At 60.0% G+C, this 14,260-nt stretch overlaps 1 protein-coding gene across 7 annotated transcripts in view; it reads left to right on the plus strand.

The window, feature by feature from the left end:
* Nucleotides 1–14,260, plus strand: part of ATP2B3 (ATPase plasma membrane Ca2+ transporting 3) — a 43,347-nt gene that overhangs the window by 25,108 nt on the left and 3,979 nt on the right. For 2 of the 7 annotated variants that reach the window (XM_032592197.1, XM_032592198.1), the window contains 2 exons: nucleotides 1,202–1,384; nucleotides 5,934–6,020. In XM_032592197.1, coding sequence (XP_032448088.1) covers nucleotides 1,202–1,384; nucleotides 5,934–6,020 — 270 coding nt within the window. Of the gene's footprint in view, nucleotides 1–1,201; nucleotides 1,385–5,933; nucleotides 6,088–14,260 lie in introns of all 7 variants that reach the window. The other 5 variants (XM_032592201.1, XM_032592202.1, XM_032592199.1 and 2 more) reach the window with 3 other exon arrangements.

A 14,260-nucleotide genomic window follows, 5' to 3' on the forward strand; every position in this document is an offset into this window, starting at 1 on the left:
GACGGACACAATGCCGTGGCGGGGGTGGGGGAGGCCATGGCACCTCAGAGCCCGTGCTTAGGAAAGCGTTCGGTGTGCTCAGGGTGGGCAGCACAGCAGGGCTCAGGCCCGGGCCAGGCCACGGCTCAGGTACACGGCCACAGGCGACAGTTGTCAGCAGAGAGAGGGCAAAGGGCCACGTCTGGGATGTCACAAAGCCCCGGCAAAAATCACCCAGCACTCCCCTTTCCATGATAGAAGCCCAAAATCGTCCCCTAAAACTGGGCGGCTTGGAAAACGCTCACGGATGTGAAGCTAGACCACACCGTGCTAAATCCTCCAAGGGGCAGAAAGAAAGTGTCAAGGAAAATGAAGAAATATTTTGAGATGCTAGAACGTGAAAGTCAGACACCTGTAGCCCTTGACGGTTAAAGGCATGCACAGAGGGAGGCTTCTGGCACCCAATGACGACGTGAGGAAGAAGCAGCCCATGCCACAGGCACGCAAGAGGCTTCAGAAAGCATTGCTCTGCAGCTCTAGAATATTGGTGCAGGACCCACTTTGCCCTGCGTCTTAGTCACATCTCAGGAAGCTGGAAGTCCAAGATCAAGCATATGTAGGGCAGGGTCCGAGAGAGACCGGGAGTGAGCTTCCACGGAAGCTTCCCTGAGCACCGGGGATGTCAGTGGGGGTCGGGCCTGTGGGCCCGGGGCGCCCACGTGGCTGACCTCAGATCCTCAGTCTCTGCCCCCCAGACGTGAAGCCGGGGCCCCACCAGGAATCACGCTGTCAGCGCAGATGGCCCGGCAGGGCCCTCGGGGAAACTGAGACCGCCTCGTCAGGCAGGATGTGCCAGGGGCCTAGCGGTCCCCTCTCAGGAGCAGGGCGGGGGGGGGGGGCACCAAGGCCAGACCTCCCCTCGCTGGAAAACGCTCCTTGGCCCCAACAGCTCCCGCGCGCCCTGCTCCCCGGGGACCGCTCCTGGTCATGCAGCCTCGGGGACCAGAAAAGGACATCCCATCCCCCAGTCTGCCCACAGAGAACGGGTGTTTAGGAAACAGTGGTGCACAACACTGGAGTGCAAGGGGCATACCCACTAGCTGTCAGAGGGAGGCGGGAGGTGTGGGTCCCTCCCCAGCCCCAGCAGAGCTCCTACCCCAAAAGGACCAGCTGTGCTCTGACAGCCACCTGCGCCTGCTACCCCTCGCCTCTGGCCCCCCAGGTCATCGCCACCATCCCCACCAGCCAGCTCAAGTGCCTGAAGGAAGCAGGGCACGGGCCGGGAAAGGATGAGATGACCGACGAGGAGCTGGCCGAGGGGGAGGAAGAGATCGACCATGCCGAGCGGGAGCTCCGCAGAGGCCAGATCCTCTGGTTCCGGGGCCTCAATCGGATTCAGACGCAGGTAAGCCGCCGTGCCGCTTGGCTTCTCTGGCTATCCCGCCTTGAGAGGGTGGCGAGCAAGGGCCATCCCCGGATGTGCCTGCTGGCTGCGGTGCTGCAGACACGGCCCACCTCTGACGCTTCGGTCAGAGCCCAGGCGGCTCTCCCCCGCGCTGGGTGCCGGTGTCGGCTAAAGACGTGTGTTGTGATCAGCGGCTGTCTGTTGGGGTCGGGTGGAGGGGGCGCAGGCCACCCGCTGTCTGCACGGCCGCTGGGCCTTGCCTCATTTGCCGGAAGCAGCCTGGTGACAGGGAGGTGACGTTGTTGGGAGGAGACAGATGCCCGTTACAAACAGCCTTTGGTGAGCTCACCGTGCACTGGGTTATATCGCGAGCCCTATGGAAGCTGATTCTGGCCCCGGAGTTGCTTCTTTCTCTTCATCTCCATCCCTAAGTCACATAGTCACAATGACCACTCAGCCATGGGCACTTTCGAAGGCTTCAGGAGACCCGTCTGCCAGAGCAGCCCCATGCTCTTTGCCCCAACCCTTGCCAGCTAGCCTTCTTGCCAGAATGTTCTGTACTCTGTCTCTCTGCATCCTTTCCTCACACTCGTGATCGCATCGCAGCCTGGCCTCCGCCCGCAGGGTCCCAGACGCAGTTCTCACCAAGGTCTGTGCGACCTACAGGGCCCGGAACCGGGCTGTCCCTCCGTCCCGCGTCAAGCCCTCAGCTGTAGCCTCTGAATGCCTTGAGCCAAGATGTCCACGGTGGGCTTGGCCAAGACCACGGTCCCTGAGCCAACCTCCTTTCAGCCCCTCAGCTCCCAGACGCTCCTCCTGTCTCCCCGCACAGCTGGCGCAGCAGCATGGCCCATCCGTTCAGGTCCGCCCCCTCGAAAGCACGTCCCCAGTCCGGCCACCCCTGCCCCCCATCCTCCCGGCCTAGTCACCAGTATCTGCCCGGAGTAGTCTCCCTGCTGCCTCCCCAGCCCCCAGTGACACCTGTCACTCTCTGCCCTTCCCGTGCTTCCCAAAGCCCCGCCTCTGACCTTTCTCCACGTGCTGTCCAGGACCCCCAGCCCCCCTGCTTCTCCTCCTGGGGGTCCCACCAACGGGAAGGCCACTACCCTACACGTAGCCCTGCCCGGCCCCGCACTCCTGCCGCGGGCCCCTGGGCCTGGGGAATGGCTTCAGACCACACCTCTGCCCTGTGTCTGCCTCCAGCCTGTCACACATCACCACAAGCTCATCCCAAGGAATCTTTCACGCACCCCACCCAAAGCGCCCTCGGCAGCCGGTGCCTACCCTGCCCCCGGCCTGAGGCTCCCCATACACACAGCTTGCCTGCTATTCCCATACGGTCCCCAGAAGTCTCCCGGGGCTCAGCCTCAGGGCCCCCTACTTCTTTCTTCCGCAGGCCCCGGCCTCAGCTCCAGCCACAAGCTCTCAGCCTCCTGCCCGCTGCTCCCACCTTCATTCAGCTAGCTTGCCCCCTGCCCCGCCGTGGCCAGTGTAGCCTCTCTTCTGGTCTTAAGGGTCAAGTCCAGAGTCCTGACCATGGCCTTCAGGCCCCTGCCTCTTGGCATCACCCCACACACCCTGTGTCCCTTGTAACCCCTGCTGCTTTTCCAGATGTGCACTCGCTGTGCCTCCATGCCGGCCACGATCTGGGCCCCAGGCCTCCCCAGCTGCCGCTGTGTTCCCTCGGGGGCCCCCCTCATCCGGCAGCAGCGCAGAGACCACCACTCTCTCCCGCCCCCGTAGGCCCCCGCGTGCCCAGGGCACTGGAATCAGTGAGGAGCAGAATGCCCCAGGGAACTTTCCAAAGCTGCAGACTCCTGGGCTGCCCCCAGGGCTTGGGATATCGTAGGGCTGGGTGAGGTGGCCCCAAATAAGTCCGGTTTAAGGAGCTCCCCGGGGATGCAAGGGGCTTCTCCAGGGGAGAAGCAGGAGTCCCATTCCCCTTTGCGCCCCAAGCCCCTAAGCCAGCGCGGCCAGGCAAGAATGTCTTAGGCCCAGGTGCGCTGCGGAGCCTGGAGCCTGACACCCGTGAGCCCGAGGTAGTGGCCCTTCTGCTGGCAGCTGGGACAGCCCCTGCCCAGCCTGAGGCATGGCGGGGGGCGGTGGGGGGGGAGCTCAGTGGTGCCCGACTGGTGTGTGTCTGTGCCTTCCGTGCGCCTGTGGGCTCTGAGTCCTGCCACCGCTTCCTGGCCGGTCGGGCGGGTCTCCTCAGTCAGAGCCTGGGAGTCACTGCCCAAGTAGACACTGGCCAGTAGGTCCCTACTTCAAACATGATGCAGTGGGGGGGGGGGCGCCCAGAGAGAAGGGACTTGCCCAAGGTCACCCAGTGACAGCGTCCCTCCCCCATGCCCTAGCATATTCCGTGTCCTTTCCAGAGAGCCCCTCACTGCTCCACAGGATCGTCCCTTTGTCACATCCGATTCACCACCCTCCTCAAGAATGCTAAGCCAATCCGCTACTTGAGCTAACTTTTTAAGAGCATCTGTTCTTTTTGATTCAAAATACTTGCTTGAAGGACAGACATAAAGCGCCCCAGCGTGTAGGTGCCCCCAGCCAAGGGAGACATGCCTAGATTTCTGGATTTTGCAAACAACAGAGCTGCAGGGTTTGGGGGCCAGCACAGCTTTGCTAAGTGAAGGCATTTTGTAACCTGCTACCTGCTCTCACCGCCATTCCATACTAACATATTACTGCACCAGACAGGGGGGTCATTCCGGCATCAAAAAGAGTCCTTGAAACCCAGAACACGGAGCTTCTCGAAGCACTCACGACGTGGTCCATTTCACATTCCATTATAAACCAACGAGAAGCTTCAGCAGCAACTGGGTTTTGGGGGGCGGGGGGGGGCAATTGTGAGGTATTTTGATTGACACCGTCATCCCATCCGGACACCGTGAGGAGAGGGGTCCAATCAGAGGCAGAAAAGACATCTTTTCCTTGCCTCATCGCCCTGGCTGCAGTTAAGAGTGCATCACATCACGGGCCATCTTCCTTCAGGTCATCGGGGCACACTAGACACACTGTGCCAGCCCCCTGTGGCCACTCAGTGTGCGTTACGCACGGGTCTCAGCCCTGGCAGTGAGGTCGCCCTGCTCACGAGCAGGGTGTGTTGGGAGCGGGGGGGGGGGGGGCAGGGGGGAGGAGGGAGCTCGGGGGCAGAGTATGGGACAAAAGTCTTTTTCCACCGCGCGTGTAGGGCTTGAAATGATGCACATCTTCATGTGCGAGCACTCAAGCTGCCTTCTTCCCAGAAGCCTGGCCCCGGGTCAGACTCCCTGCCGAGCCTAGGGGCCACCACAAAGCCACCGCAGGGCTTGGGTGTGGCACAGGGCCTCCTGCTCTGGGCCCCGAGTAGGCAGCCAGTGGGCTCCAGGCTCCAGGACTACACATTTGCTTTGCCGCTCACGTCATTCAGTGAACTGTATGGCACTTTCCAGAAATCAGATCCACCTTCTAAGGCCAAAGATCTGCACACACACCCATCTCCCCACCCCACCCCCACCCCCGGAAGGCATTCCCAAAGGGGCAACCAAAGGTGTGCCACGTTGGCCTGCCCTCCCAGAACGTAGGCACACGGTCTCCGGATGGGGAAACATTCACTGTGGTCACTCAGTCACAGGTCTCAGGTCTGAGTCACCCCCAGGCCCGCTCGCCAGTCAGAGATGGGGGTCGGGAAGTCAGAAGACACTAGGACTCCTAGTGAGTTCACCCCATGGTTGTCATTTCCCATAGACCCACATCCCTTTTGACCCCTAGGAAGCCTAAGGGGGAGGGGGCTGCAAATAAAAGCCATCTCTGCTCCCGGGACACTCCAGTCTCTTTGCTCTCCCTCCTGCCGGGCCTGTGGCTCTGCAGAAAGGAGTCTGATAAAAGAAAGCAAGTGCTTTTGCATTTTAAATCCTTTCCTTTCACGGAGGCTCCCCCAGGGGCGCCCGCCTCCATCACTCTGAAGAGATTGAGCCTCCGGGCAGGGCAGGGCAGGGCAGAGAAGCAGTAAGCGTCTGTTGCTTAGAGCAACGTAAACAAAGGGCATTCGGGGAAGGCCCCGGTCCCGGCACCAACCACGAGCACTGCCACAGGGAGCCTTGTCCTAACGGGAGCGGGGAGTGGAGCGAGTCCTACCCCTCAGGTATATCGGGGCAGAAAAGGGGGTGCAGAACCAGTGATCTGGGATCTCAAAGGACTGCCAGACCCAGGTATTTGTTGACAAGTGGCTCGCAAAGAGCGGCTGGTGACTGCGAGTGGCTCTTTCTGCAAAGGCTTGCCGCGCGCCCCCCCCCCCCCCCGCCCTCCCGGTCTTCTGAGTGCTAATCATTTGCTCAGCAAACCCTCTCTCGGTGGAGGACACGGAGGCTGGCCCCGGCCGTGACCACGTGACCACGGCCCCGTCCGAAGCGCTGTCAGCTCCAAGGGGGCGGGGCGGCCTAGATGCCGCCTCCTGTCACCATTCGTGTCCCCAGTGTGGCCCCTGCCCTCACCCAACCCCACCCCCGTGCGGTAGCCGGGACCGCAGTGCAAGCCAAACTTTATCTCATTTTCTCTCCCACAGATGGAGGTAGTGAGTACCTTCAAGAGAAGCGGTTCATTTCAGGGTGCTGTGCGCCGGCGGTCTTCAGTCCTCAGCCAGCTCCATGACGTAACCAATCTTTCTACCCCTACTCACGTAATTCTCTCTGCTGCCAATCCCACCAGTGCCGCTGGGAGTGAGTCTTGAGTCCCCTTTTCTCTCATAAATGGCATCTCTGGGGGAGCAAAAGCCTCCCCAACTCTTCCTTCTCTTTTTTCCCCGTCCAGTCCTTTCCGCCCAGACGGTGTGTGTCTCCAAAGCCATATCCTCTTATGAAATGTACTGAATCCATGGCCCTGCCGGACCTTCTGTTCTTTGCCTTGTTTGGTTGTTCGCTGTTCGTTCCTCCTGTCGTTGGTTTGCTTTTCTTGAACTTGTCTGCATCTGCCAATGGTTCTTCACGAACTTGGGCCGCTTCGGGTGGCGTCCGGTGGCAGGATGGGGCCTTGGTCGGTGTTCTGCGGGGCAGCCAAAGGGAGGCTCGGGACCGCCTCGCAGGGCCGCAGGGGGAGGCGAGTGCCTTTCCGGCATCGTTCGCAACAGAATAATCCGGCCCACCTACTTGGGACTAAACTGACAGCTTCCAGAACTCTCCTGGAGGTGGTTTCCAAAGGCAGTGCACCTGAGGTGGGCTTCGGGAGGCCGCTGTCACGTGTCCCCAGGTGGGCTCAGTGGTGGCCGACTGCTTCTGCTCGGGTGCTACCTGCCCTGCCCTGTAGGCCTTGGCCCTGAGCTGCCCGTATGCGAGGTGTCTGAGGGGTTCCTCAGACAGGAGTCATCCTCACACCCCCAGCCCGCACTCTGCCACGTGTCCCTTTTGTTCCCAAGGCACCTTTGCTCTTTCCAAACAGGCGTCAGGATTGGAAGGTCTTAACGTGGTCTGGTCCACATTCTCTCTCCTCCTTCCTCCAAGAAGCCGGGACAGGTAGATTCCTTCCTACATGTTCCAGTGAAACGTTCCCACCATGCTGGTCACGTTTTCAAGAGAACCCAGGGGCTGTCGTAAAGAGATAGAAACTTCCGTGTTTGCTGGTATCCTTTTACAAAGACGAAGGGAAAGCTCTTAGAACCCACCGCCCCATGGTTTCCCTAATGAGAGAGAATGCAGGGAACGTCTCTGCTCCCGGCCACGGCCACCTGCTTTTGTAACAGACTCATCTCAAAAACCAAGCAGTAAACTTTCAAGTATGGGCCCAGAGCCCCTGCTGGGATGGTTCCATGCTACCTCTTTCCTTTCCTTCCAGTGAAACCCGGCAACTCTCACCTCCGTGAACACATCACTTCCCCACGGACGGGAGCTGTTAACCGTGCCTTTTTCCCTCACCAGACTCTGGCATTTTTCTTTTTGCTTGATTTCTTCTCTTTGCCTTTTGCCTTTTGTCTTGTCTTTTCTCTTTTCTTCTTTTTGCATTTTCTTCGCTTTTTTTTTTTTTTTTAGGAACTGGTGAGAGGTCCCCAGTGGGGGGGCATCCCTCCTCTTGCTCAAACTGTCGTTTCAGGCCACTCTGCCCTTTAAGGAAGGGATGTGGGCCGCACCAGACCCCGCTGGACCATGTGGTCCCCTTCGGAAACAGCACGTACATGTGCGTGCACGCACACACCCCACCCCCAAACCACAGGCCACACACACCTCCGGCTCCCTTGCACACTCACTGGGCCCCCCACCCGGGCCACAGACATTGGCCAACAGCCATCACAGACAGGCTGGAAAGCTCCAGCCTTGTCCCAGAAGGGTCTCGCTACCAGTCCACCCAGACAAGTCTGCACGGGGCCCAGCTACCTCCAGTCAACCGAGGACAGAAACGGTACTCAGCCTCCCCGGGGCGCACCAGCTAGGGCGAGGCTAGGACAGCGCACGTTCTTCCTGGAAATGAAGGGACAAGAGGGGGCGTGGTCTGCCGAAGGGGCACATACTGACCTGCCCCTGTCCCTCCCTCACCCGTGACTTTTTTCCACGTGTTTCTTTGCCATCTCTGTCTGTACTTCCTCTCTGTCTGTCTGTCCGTCCATCTGTCTGTTGACTTGAGGCAGGGGAGGCAGCCGACACAGCCCCCACTCCTCATGCCCCTCGGGCCTTCTCCACACCTCTGGCCTTGTTCTGCTCCAGGGCCAGCCTGGGCCTCCCCTCCGGGATCCTGGCGAGGCCTGCTGTCTCTTGACTCCCTCTGGATTCCTTGGGCTTCCTCCCTGGTGGGAGCCTCTTTCTCTCCTCTTCCTAGCACCTTCCTTCCTTCTGCAGCCATCTGTCACCCCCGTCTTCCCACCTCTGGGAGCCCAGCAGTGCCTGGTAAGAACAGTGCGAAAGACACCACCCCTCCCCCTGGTCCTGAGCTACTCCAGGGGCATCTAACTAGTGCCTGTCTGAGGAGGGTGCTGGTGTGATAGCAAGGGGATCCCAATGTCCCAGCCCATCCCAGTTGAGCAGCAGCACCTCAGAAAGGACCCCACTGTGGAGGAAGATGCTGGTCGGAGGACCAGGCAACACCAGGGGACATGCCTGCTTCTGGAAGCCACCAACCAACACCACCTCCTGCCATCACCACTGCGTGGCAGATTCGTTTGGAACTCTCTGAGGGCCTAGAGAAACCATTAAGCCCAGCACCTTCATTGTGCAAATCAGGGAAAGGCCCGGTGGTGGCGGCGGCGAAAAAAGTGACTAGACGCAGGTCCCCACCCTCTCTTGGAACTCACCGGAAGGAAGGCGAGGCACAGACCACAGCAGAGCTCCTAGCCGAGCATTGTAGAAGGTGCTGTGGGTGCAGGCTACAGGGTTTTCCTGAGCAGAACCCCAGCTCTGATGGGACATCTCCTATCACCCACCGCCCGGCCAGCCTGGCCCTTATCCCACATGCTGGAGCAAGGCCTCTGGTCTGACAGCACTTCCACTGAGAACCTGAGGCCCTCCGGGCCTTAGAAGGCCCAGTGCAGGTTGTGTACAAAGAGCCCGAGGGCCACAGTGATAGGTGACGGCGCTCACTGACACGGGTCCCAGCACATGGCACCCAGGCCAGAGGCGGCCAGAGAATGTCCCCGGGGCCAGAGGGAAAGGAGAGCCCCTAGAGGGGTGACCAGGGAGAGTTAGAGACGCAGAGACCCTCGGAGTTCAGCACACCCACAGCCTCACCCCCTCAACCTTCTAGCCGACCTCTGACCCCGCCCCCCCCCCCCAGGCTTCCCGCACCCAGCCGCCCTCCCTGAGCCACACACGATGCTCATTCTCAACCTGGGGTGTGGCATCTGCCCTCCATGGCGTCCACCTCATTTCACGGGACCTCAGCCGTGGGCTGGAGGCCAGCCCCTGTGAGTGGCTCCAGAAAGCGCATCCGTTAATAACCGCTTTCGGTCTTAAGGAAACCAGCCGGGAGGGAAATCCTATCCCCTGCTGGGATGCCGGTCACCCCAGCTCCTCCCCGCTCACACACTAATGCCAGAGGCTCGGTGTCACACCCTGGCTGCGTGTGAGGGTCCAAGCCACGGCCCCAGATGGTATATAGGGTTCACCCACGTTTACTACCCAGCAGCAAGCCGGGCGCCAGAAGGCTGCCTCCAGGTGTGAGCGGAGACACGGACACACCCTAGCCACCCCCCCCCCCACCTCCCCAGCCACACTTTCCAAAGCCTGTCCCCTGCAGCAGCACTGGGTCTCTATACTCGAACGTGTATTGCTACAGTGCTTCACGATACGGCTCCTGACCCAGCCGGGCGGAAGGCGCGGAGGCGGGCAGTGAGTTTGGTCACTTGTGGCCTTGAAGAGCTCCCTCAGGGCTCTTTAGTTCGGATGAACCTAGCCCGAAAGAGATCATAGCAGTTGCTTTATTTTAATTGCCTTTGCAACATGAAAGCCTTGCATCCAACTTGGCAATGCTGATGCCGGGTAAGCCCCCACGATTTCCTTGCACACGCCCTTCTGGGGCCCGAGGAATCGAGCCAGCCCCATAGAGGAAGGAGCCCCGCAAAGCGAGCACAGCTTCGTCTGCTGGAGTTTGCTCCTTTCTCAGGCAGTCCGTCCATTTCAAGCCAAGTCTCTCTCTCCCCTTGGGTTTCTGGGGACGGTGTACTGGCATTTCTTCTCAGCTATTTGACAGTGTTGTTTCCACACTAGGACTGGTATCACCCTGTCCTGCACGAGCCCTTCCTGCAAGCATGGGCCCCACCCCAGGGAAGGACCTTCCAGGCAATTCATACAGTACCAGCCAGCTCGCAGCCCAAGGCAGACCCCAGGACCCCTGCTCCTAGGCCCTCCCCAGTGGGCACTTCCAGGCCGACTCCCGGGGCTGGGGGCTAGGGCCCAGGGAGCTCAAGAGACTTCTTTGAGGCCCTGCACCTGGCCACGGCCAGGATGAGAGGCAAGGCCCACCCCCCGAAAGGCCGGGGACCCACCGTACCTGGGTCACCTCAGTGCCACGGCTTGTTGACATCGGCAGCGTGAGTCTGGACTCTCCCAGTCCTGGGCACAGATGCACGCACACAGGATGGGAGGTGACCTTCGCGAAAGTTGCCAGCCGCTAGCATGTCTGACTTGCTCACATACACAGAGCCCCGCCTTTGGTTTGGGGTCCGGTCCATCAGTGGGAGGGCCGGCTCTGGAGTTCAAGTTTCTTAATTCCTTGGTGAGGAAAGGGAACCTTCCTCTTCAACTGTGGGTATGTCGCCCCACTCCTCTTTGTGTCGCTTTCAAGTCACGATTCACCCTCATGCCTGCAGGGATGGTTTGGGACCTGGGAACCCCAAAGTACTTGGAAAGCAGTTCCCCTGGCTCTCCCCAGCTGCTCTGCTCAGAGTTTGCCATAAACCCAGAGCTTGAATGCCAGGAGAGCAGAAAGTCCCCTCCCTCCCACAGAAGGTTCTGGATTAGTGGCTGGCACAGAGACGGGCATGTCCATCAAGCATGTGGCGGGCAGGGGGTGGGCGGGAGGGCTTTGCAGGAGCAGCAGTGAGACAGAAGTGGAGGGCGGAGAGCATGAGGACCCCTCCCCATCTGGGGCCTGCTTGTCCCACAGCACAGAGGAGAAAAGGCCAGAAGGTTGTCAAAGGCAGTTTCTGTTGTTACTGTTGTCATCATCGTTCTGGAGCCTTTGCTTTTGTTTTTCTCTTCTCTTCTTTTCTTTTCATTCCCTTTGTGCATTTCTTTAATGGGGCGGGTGCTCCCTCAGGCCTCCCCTTGCCTCCCAGTGTTCGCATCCCTACTCTGCCCCCATCACCACCTGCATTGCAAACTCGAGCGATTGAAGGTCAAAACAAAAGCGGAGTCCATCCACTTTGCCCCACTTTCAGCCTTGACCTTCAGCCCCTCTGCTCGCACCCCAAGCATCCATCAGTAGCATAGTGCTGTTGCAGAGTCTGACATAAGCATCCCTTCTGCTTTGGCTCTATGTGGCTGGCGTGGCGCTGTGAGTTTGGGCCATCACCCGCCCTGTCCCCACTAGTGGAGCTCACGGTTCAGGTGAAGGCAGGCCAGCACTCACATGTCGGGGCGGGCGGCGGACAGCAAGGAACAGAGAAGTAAGCTTATGCTAAGTGTCCGGGACAGCTTCTAGAAGGATGTATGTGTGAGCCGGGTTCTGAATAAAGAGAAAAAGCCAGCACAGGACAGTCTGGCAGAACAGTCTAGGCAGGCGAAAGGGCAGGTGTAACGTTGCTGGAGAAGACTTTCGGCAGGGTTGCCCACTCACTGAGCCCTTGCTGGGTGCAGGCGCTGTGCTGGGTGCTGGGAGCTGGGGAGCTCGTGAATCAGACGGAGCCCTGTCTTCAGGGGGCTACGGCAAGGAGACGGAGGGCGAGGGGGAGCCTTGAGGCTCAGTGGGGAAGAGCTTGTGCACAGGCCCTGAGGCAGGGGTGTGCCAGTGTTCTTCACGGAAGAGCCAAGAAGCTGAGGCTGGAAAAGAAGGATGAGAAAGAAAACGGCCCGAGGCAGGCCCTGACTTTGCAGGAGGTGCGGCTACAGAAGGGTTTAGACCAGTGGAGGACGTGACTTGTTCGGGCTCTTATTTGAAAAGATTGCTTGGGCCGCCACGCCGAGAATAGACGGTAGAGGTCAAGGGCACTGGCAGGAAGACCAGGGAGGAGGCGTGGGGCGGGTGAAGCTAAAGTAGCAGCCGGAGCCCCCAGTCTGGAGATAGGGACGCGGCACTCATTAGAAGACAGATGGAACTTAGGGCCACGGCAGATTCGAGCACCTGGGAAGTGTGCTGGTGTAGATGAAGAGAAAAGGTCCCAAGATGAGCCCTGGGGCCCCCAGATGTGAGGGGGGTGGGGGCGGACGGAGACCCTGCACACCCGTACCCAGCCAGGAAGCGGGGATGTGGCATGGGGAGTGCTGGGTGCCCAGCTGGGGAGGTACCTGGGGAGCAGGGGGTGAGGCGAGAAGCGGCCATTGCCAGCATCTAGAGGGGACCGCGGCGCCAAGACAGGGTCTCTTTTAAGAGAGACAAATGAGTACGCTAGTGGAGGGAGGAGGCAACATCCGTGAGTGGGTGCAGGGCCCGGGGCGGGGTACCCAGGCAGTGCAGGAGCAAGCCGGCCGGCTCTCGGATGTCAGGAAATTGGCGGGGGGCGGGGTCTCGGTTGGGGTGAGACAGGAAGGTACGGGAGAGCCCTCCAGCCCCAGCCCGACCTGATCCTCCTCGGCCTTCCCAGGCACCTTGGCTGTAGCCCTAGGAGTCACGTTTACTGGAAAGTGCTTTCACGTCTTTTACTTTCAGATTAGCCCTCAGCAAAATGGAGTTTCGGGGGGTTCAGTTCAGCGAATTCCCACACTGCACGGAGTGGACCCAGGGCAGCTCCTTCACCTGCTGTGATGCTCGGAGTCCCGACACCAGCCAGGCTGGGAGGGCAGGGCCTGACTCAATAGTCGGAGAGGAGGGAGGCTGCAAGGCACCCCGGGGATGGCAGCCACACAGGCAAGAGCCAGGGAGAGATCAAGAGCCCAGGCAGTCGGAGTCTCCGCCCTTGGGGGCTTGAGTCCCAAGGGGCCCCCAGGGCCCTGCAGGTGTGGCAACAGCAGTGGAGGTAGAGGGGCCTCCGCCGTGAAGGGGTTGGGGGGCTGGGGGCCATGGGGCATGCTGCTGTAGGAGGCTGGGGTCGGGGGTCGGGGGTCGGGGGTCGAGGTGCCTCTGTGGTTTCGAAGGAGCCCGGCACTAGAACCGGAAGACCAGGGCTGACGGGGCCAAGGCCGAGGGCCCTCCTGAGCCTCCTTCAGTCCGGTAGAGCCCTCGGCCATCCCAGGGGAGGTGGAGCAGTGCATGCTGGGAAGGGGTGCACGCTGGCCGCAGCCATAGGCGGAGGTGGTTCAAAGGGGAGATATGGTGTCACTGCAGCGTGTGGGCTGTCGGTGGCACTGACAGCCTTGAGGGTGGCAAGGTCCCCTTGGGAGTGGTAGAGATGGAGAGGTGACCTGACGGTCGGTCCCAGGTCGGGAGAGTAGCCTGAGGCAGCCTGAGGGGAAGGGCACCGTTTCCGCTCAGCCGTGGTCGCTCTTGGTGAGCGGTCCTGAAGTCGGCTGTGGCGATGTGGTCAAGCCCCCGTGGGTGACCTCGGGTCTCTAGGGCAGGCCTCTCTTCGACACTTCTGGCTGTCACCAAACCAGTGTCCCAGGAAGTGACTGTGTTCTTCAGTGTTGGGTGGCCTGAAAACACCCCATCGTAACACCAATACCAGTGACTTGTTAACAGCCCAGGATGGGAAGGCGGGGAAGTGGGACCTGTAGGAAGGCCAGAAGAGACTCGGGAGGCCAGGAGCCCCAAGAGCCCCAACCGTGAGTTTGGCCAGCGGCCCTGGCACCCCCTGTTGGTGATTGAGTGACTGCTCGAGGCCGCACTCTGTTGATAGGCCGCAAACAAGGCTAGCGACAAGACAGTCATTAAAGTGAGTCTGGTTATACCTGGGAGGAGCACCCTGAAGGAACATTCCAGAGCCGCAGAAGCTGAAGAGGGAAGGGCTGGCTGCCCTTTTTGGGCAGAGACGATGGAGTTCAGCCAGGTGCAGGGAGACCTGGGATGGGTCTCAGCAGGGCTCTGGCCTGATCACTTGACCCAGATCCAAATGAGGGGAGGAGCTCAGCTAGAGGAAAGAGTGTAGCCCAGGTCATCAGATCATTGCAGGAAAACTTACCACAAAGGCCCCCAGGGTCAAGGGCAGTGGGATCCAGCTTACTCTCCTTTCTCCACCACCGCCAGGTAGCCGCAATAAACGTCCTGGTAGCTCTCCCATAGTTCTGGCACCAGGAAAGGCCCAAATAATGAGTCCACATCTGCCGTGACTCCAAAAACTGAATTCTATTTCTTTTCATTAAAAACGTCAAATGATGCTCA

The sequence above is a fragment of the Lynx canadensis genome, chromosome X (genome assembly GCF_007474595.2).
Source record: "Lynx canadensis isolate LIC74 chromosome X, mLynCan4.pri.v2, whole genome shotgun sequence".
NCBI classification, from domain to species: Eukaryota; Metazoa; Chordata; class Mammalia; order Carnivora; family Felidae; genus Lynx; species Lynx canadensis.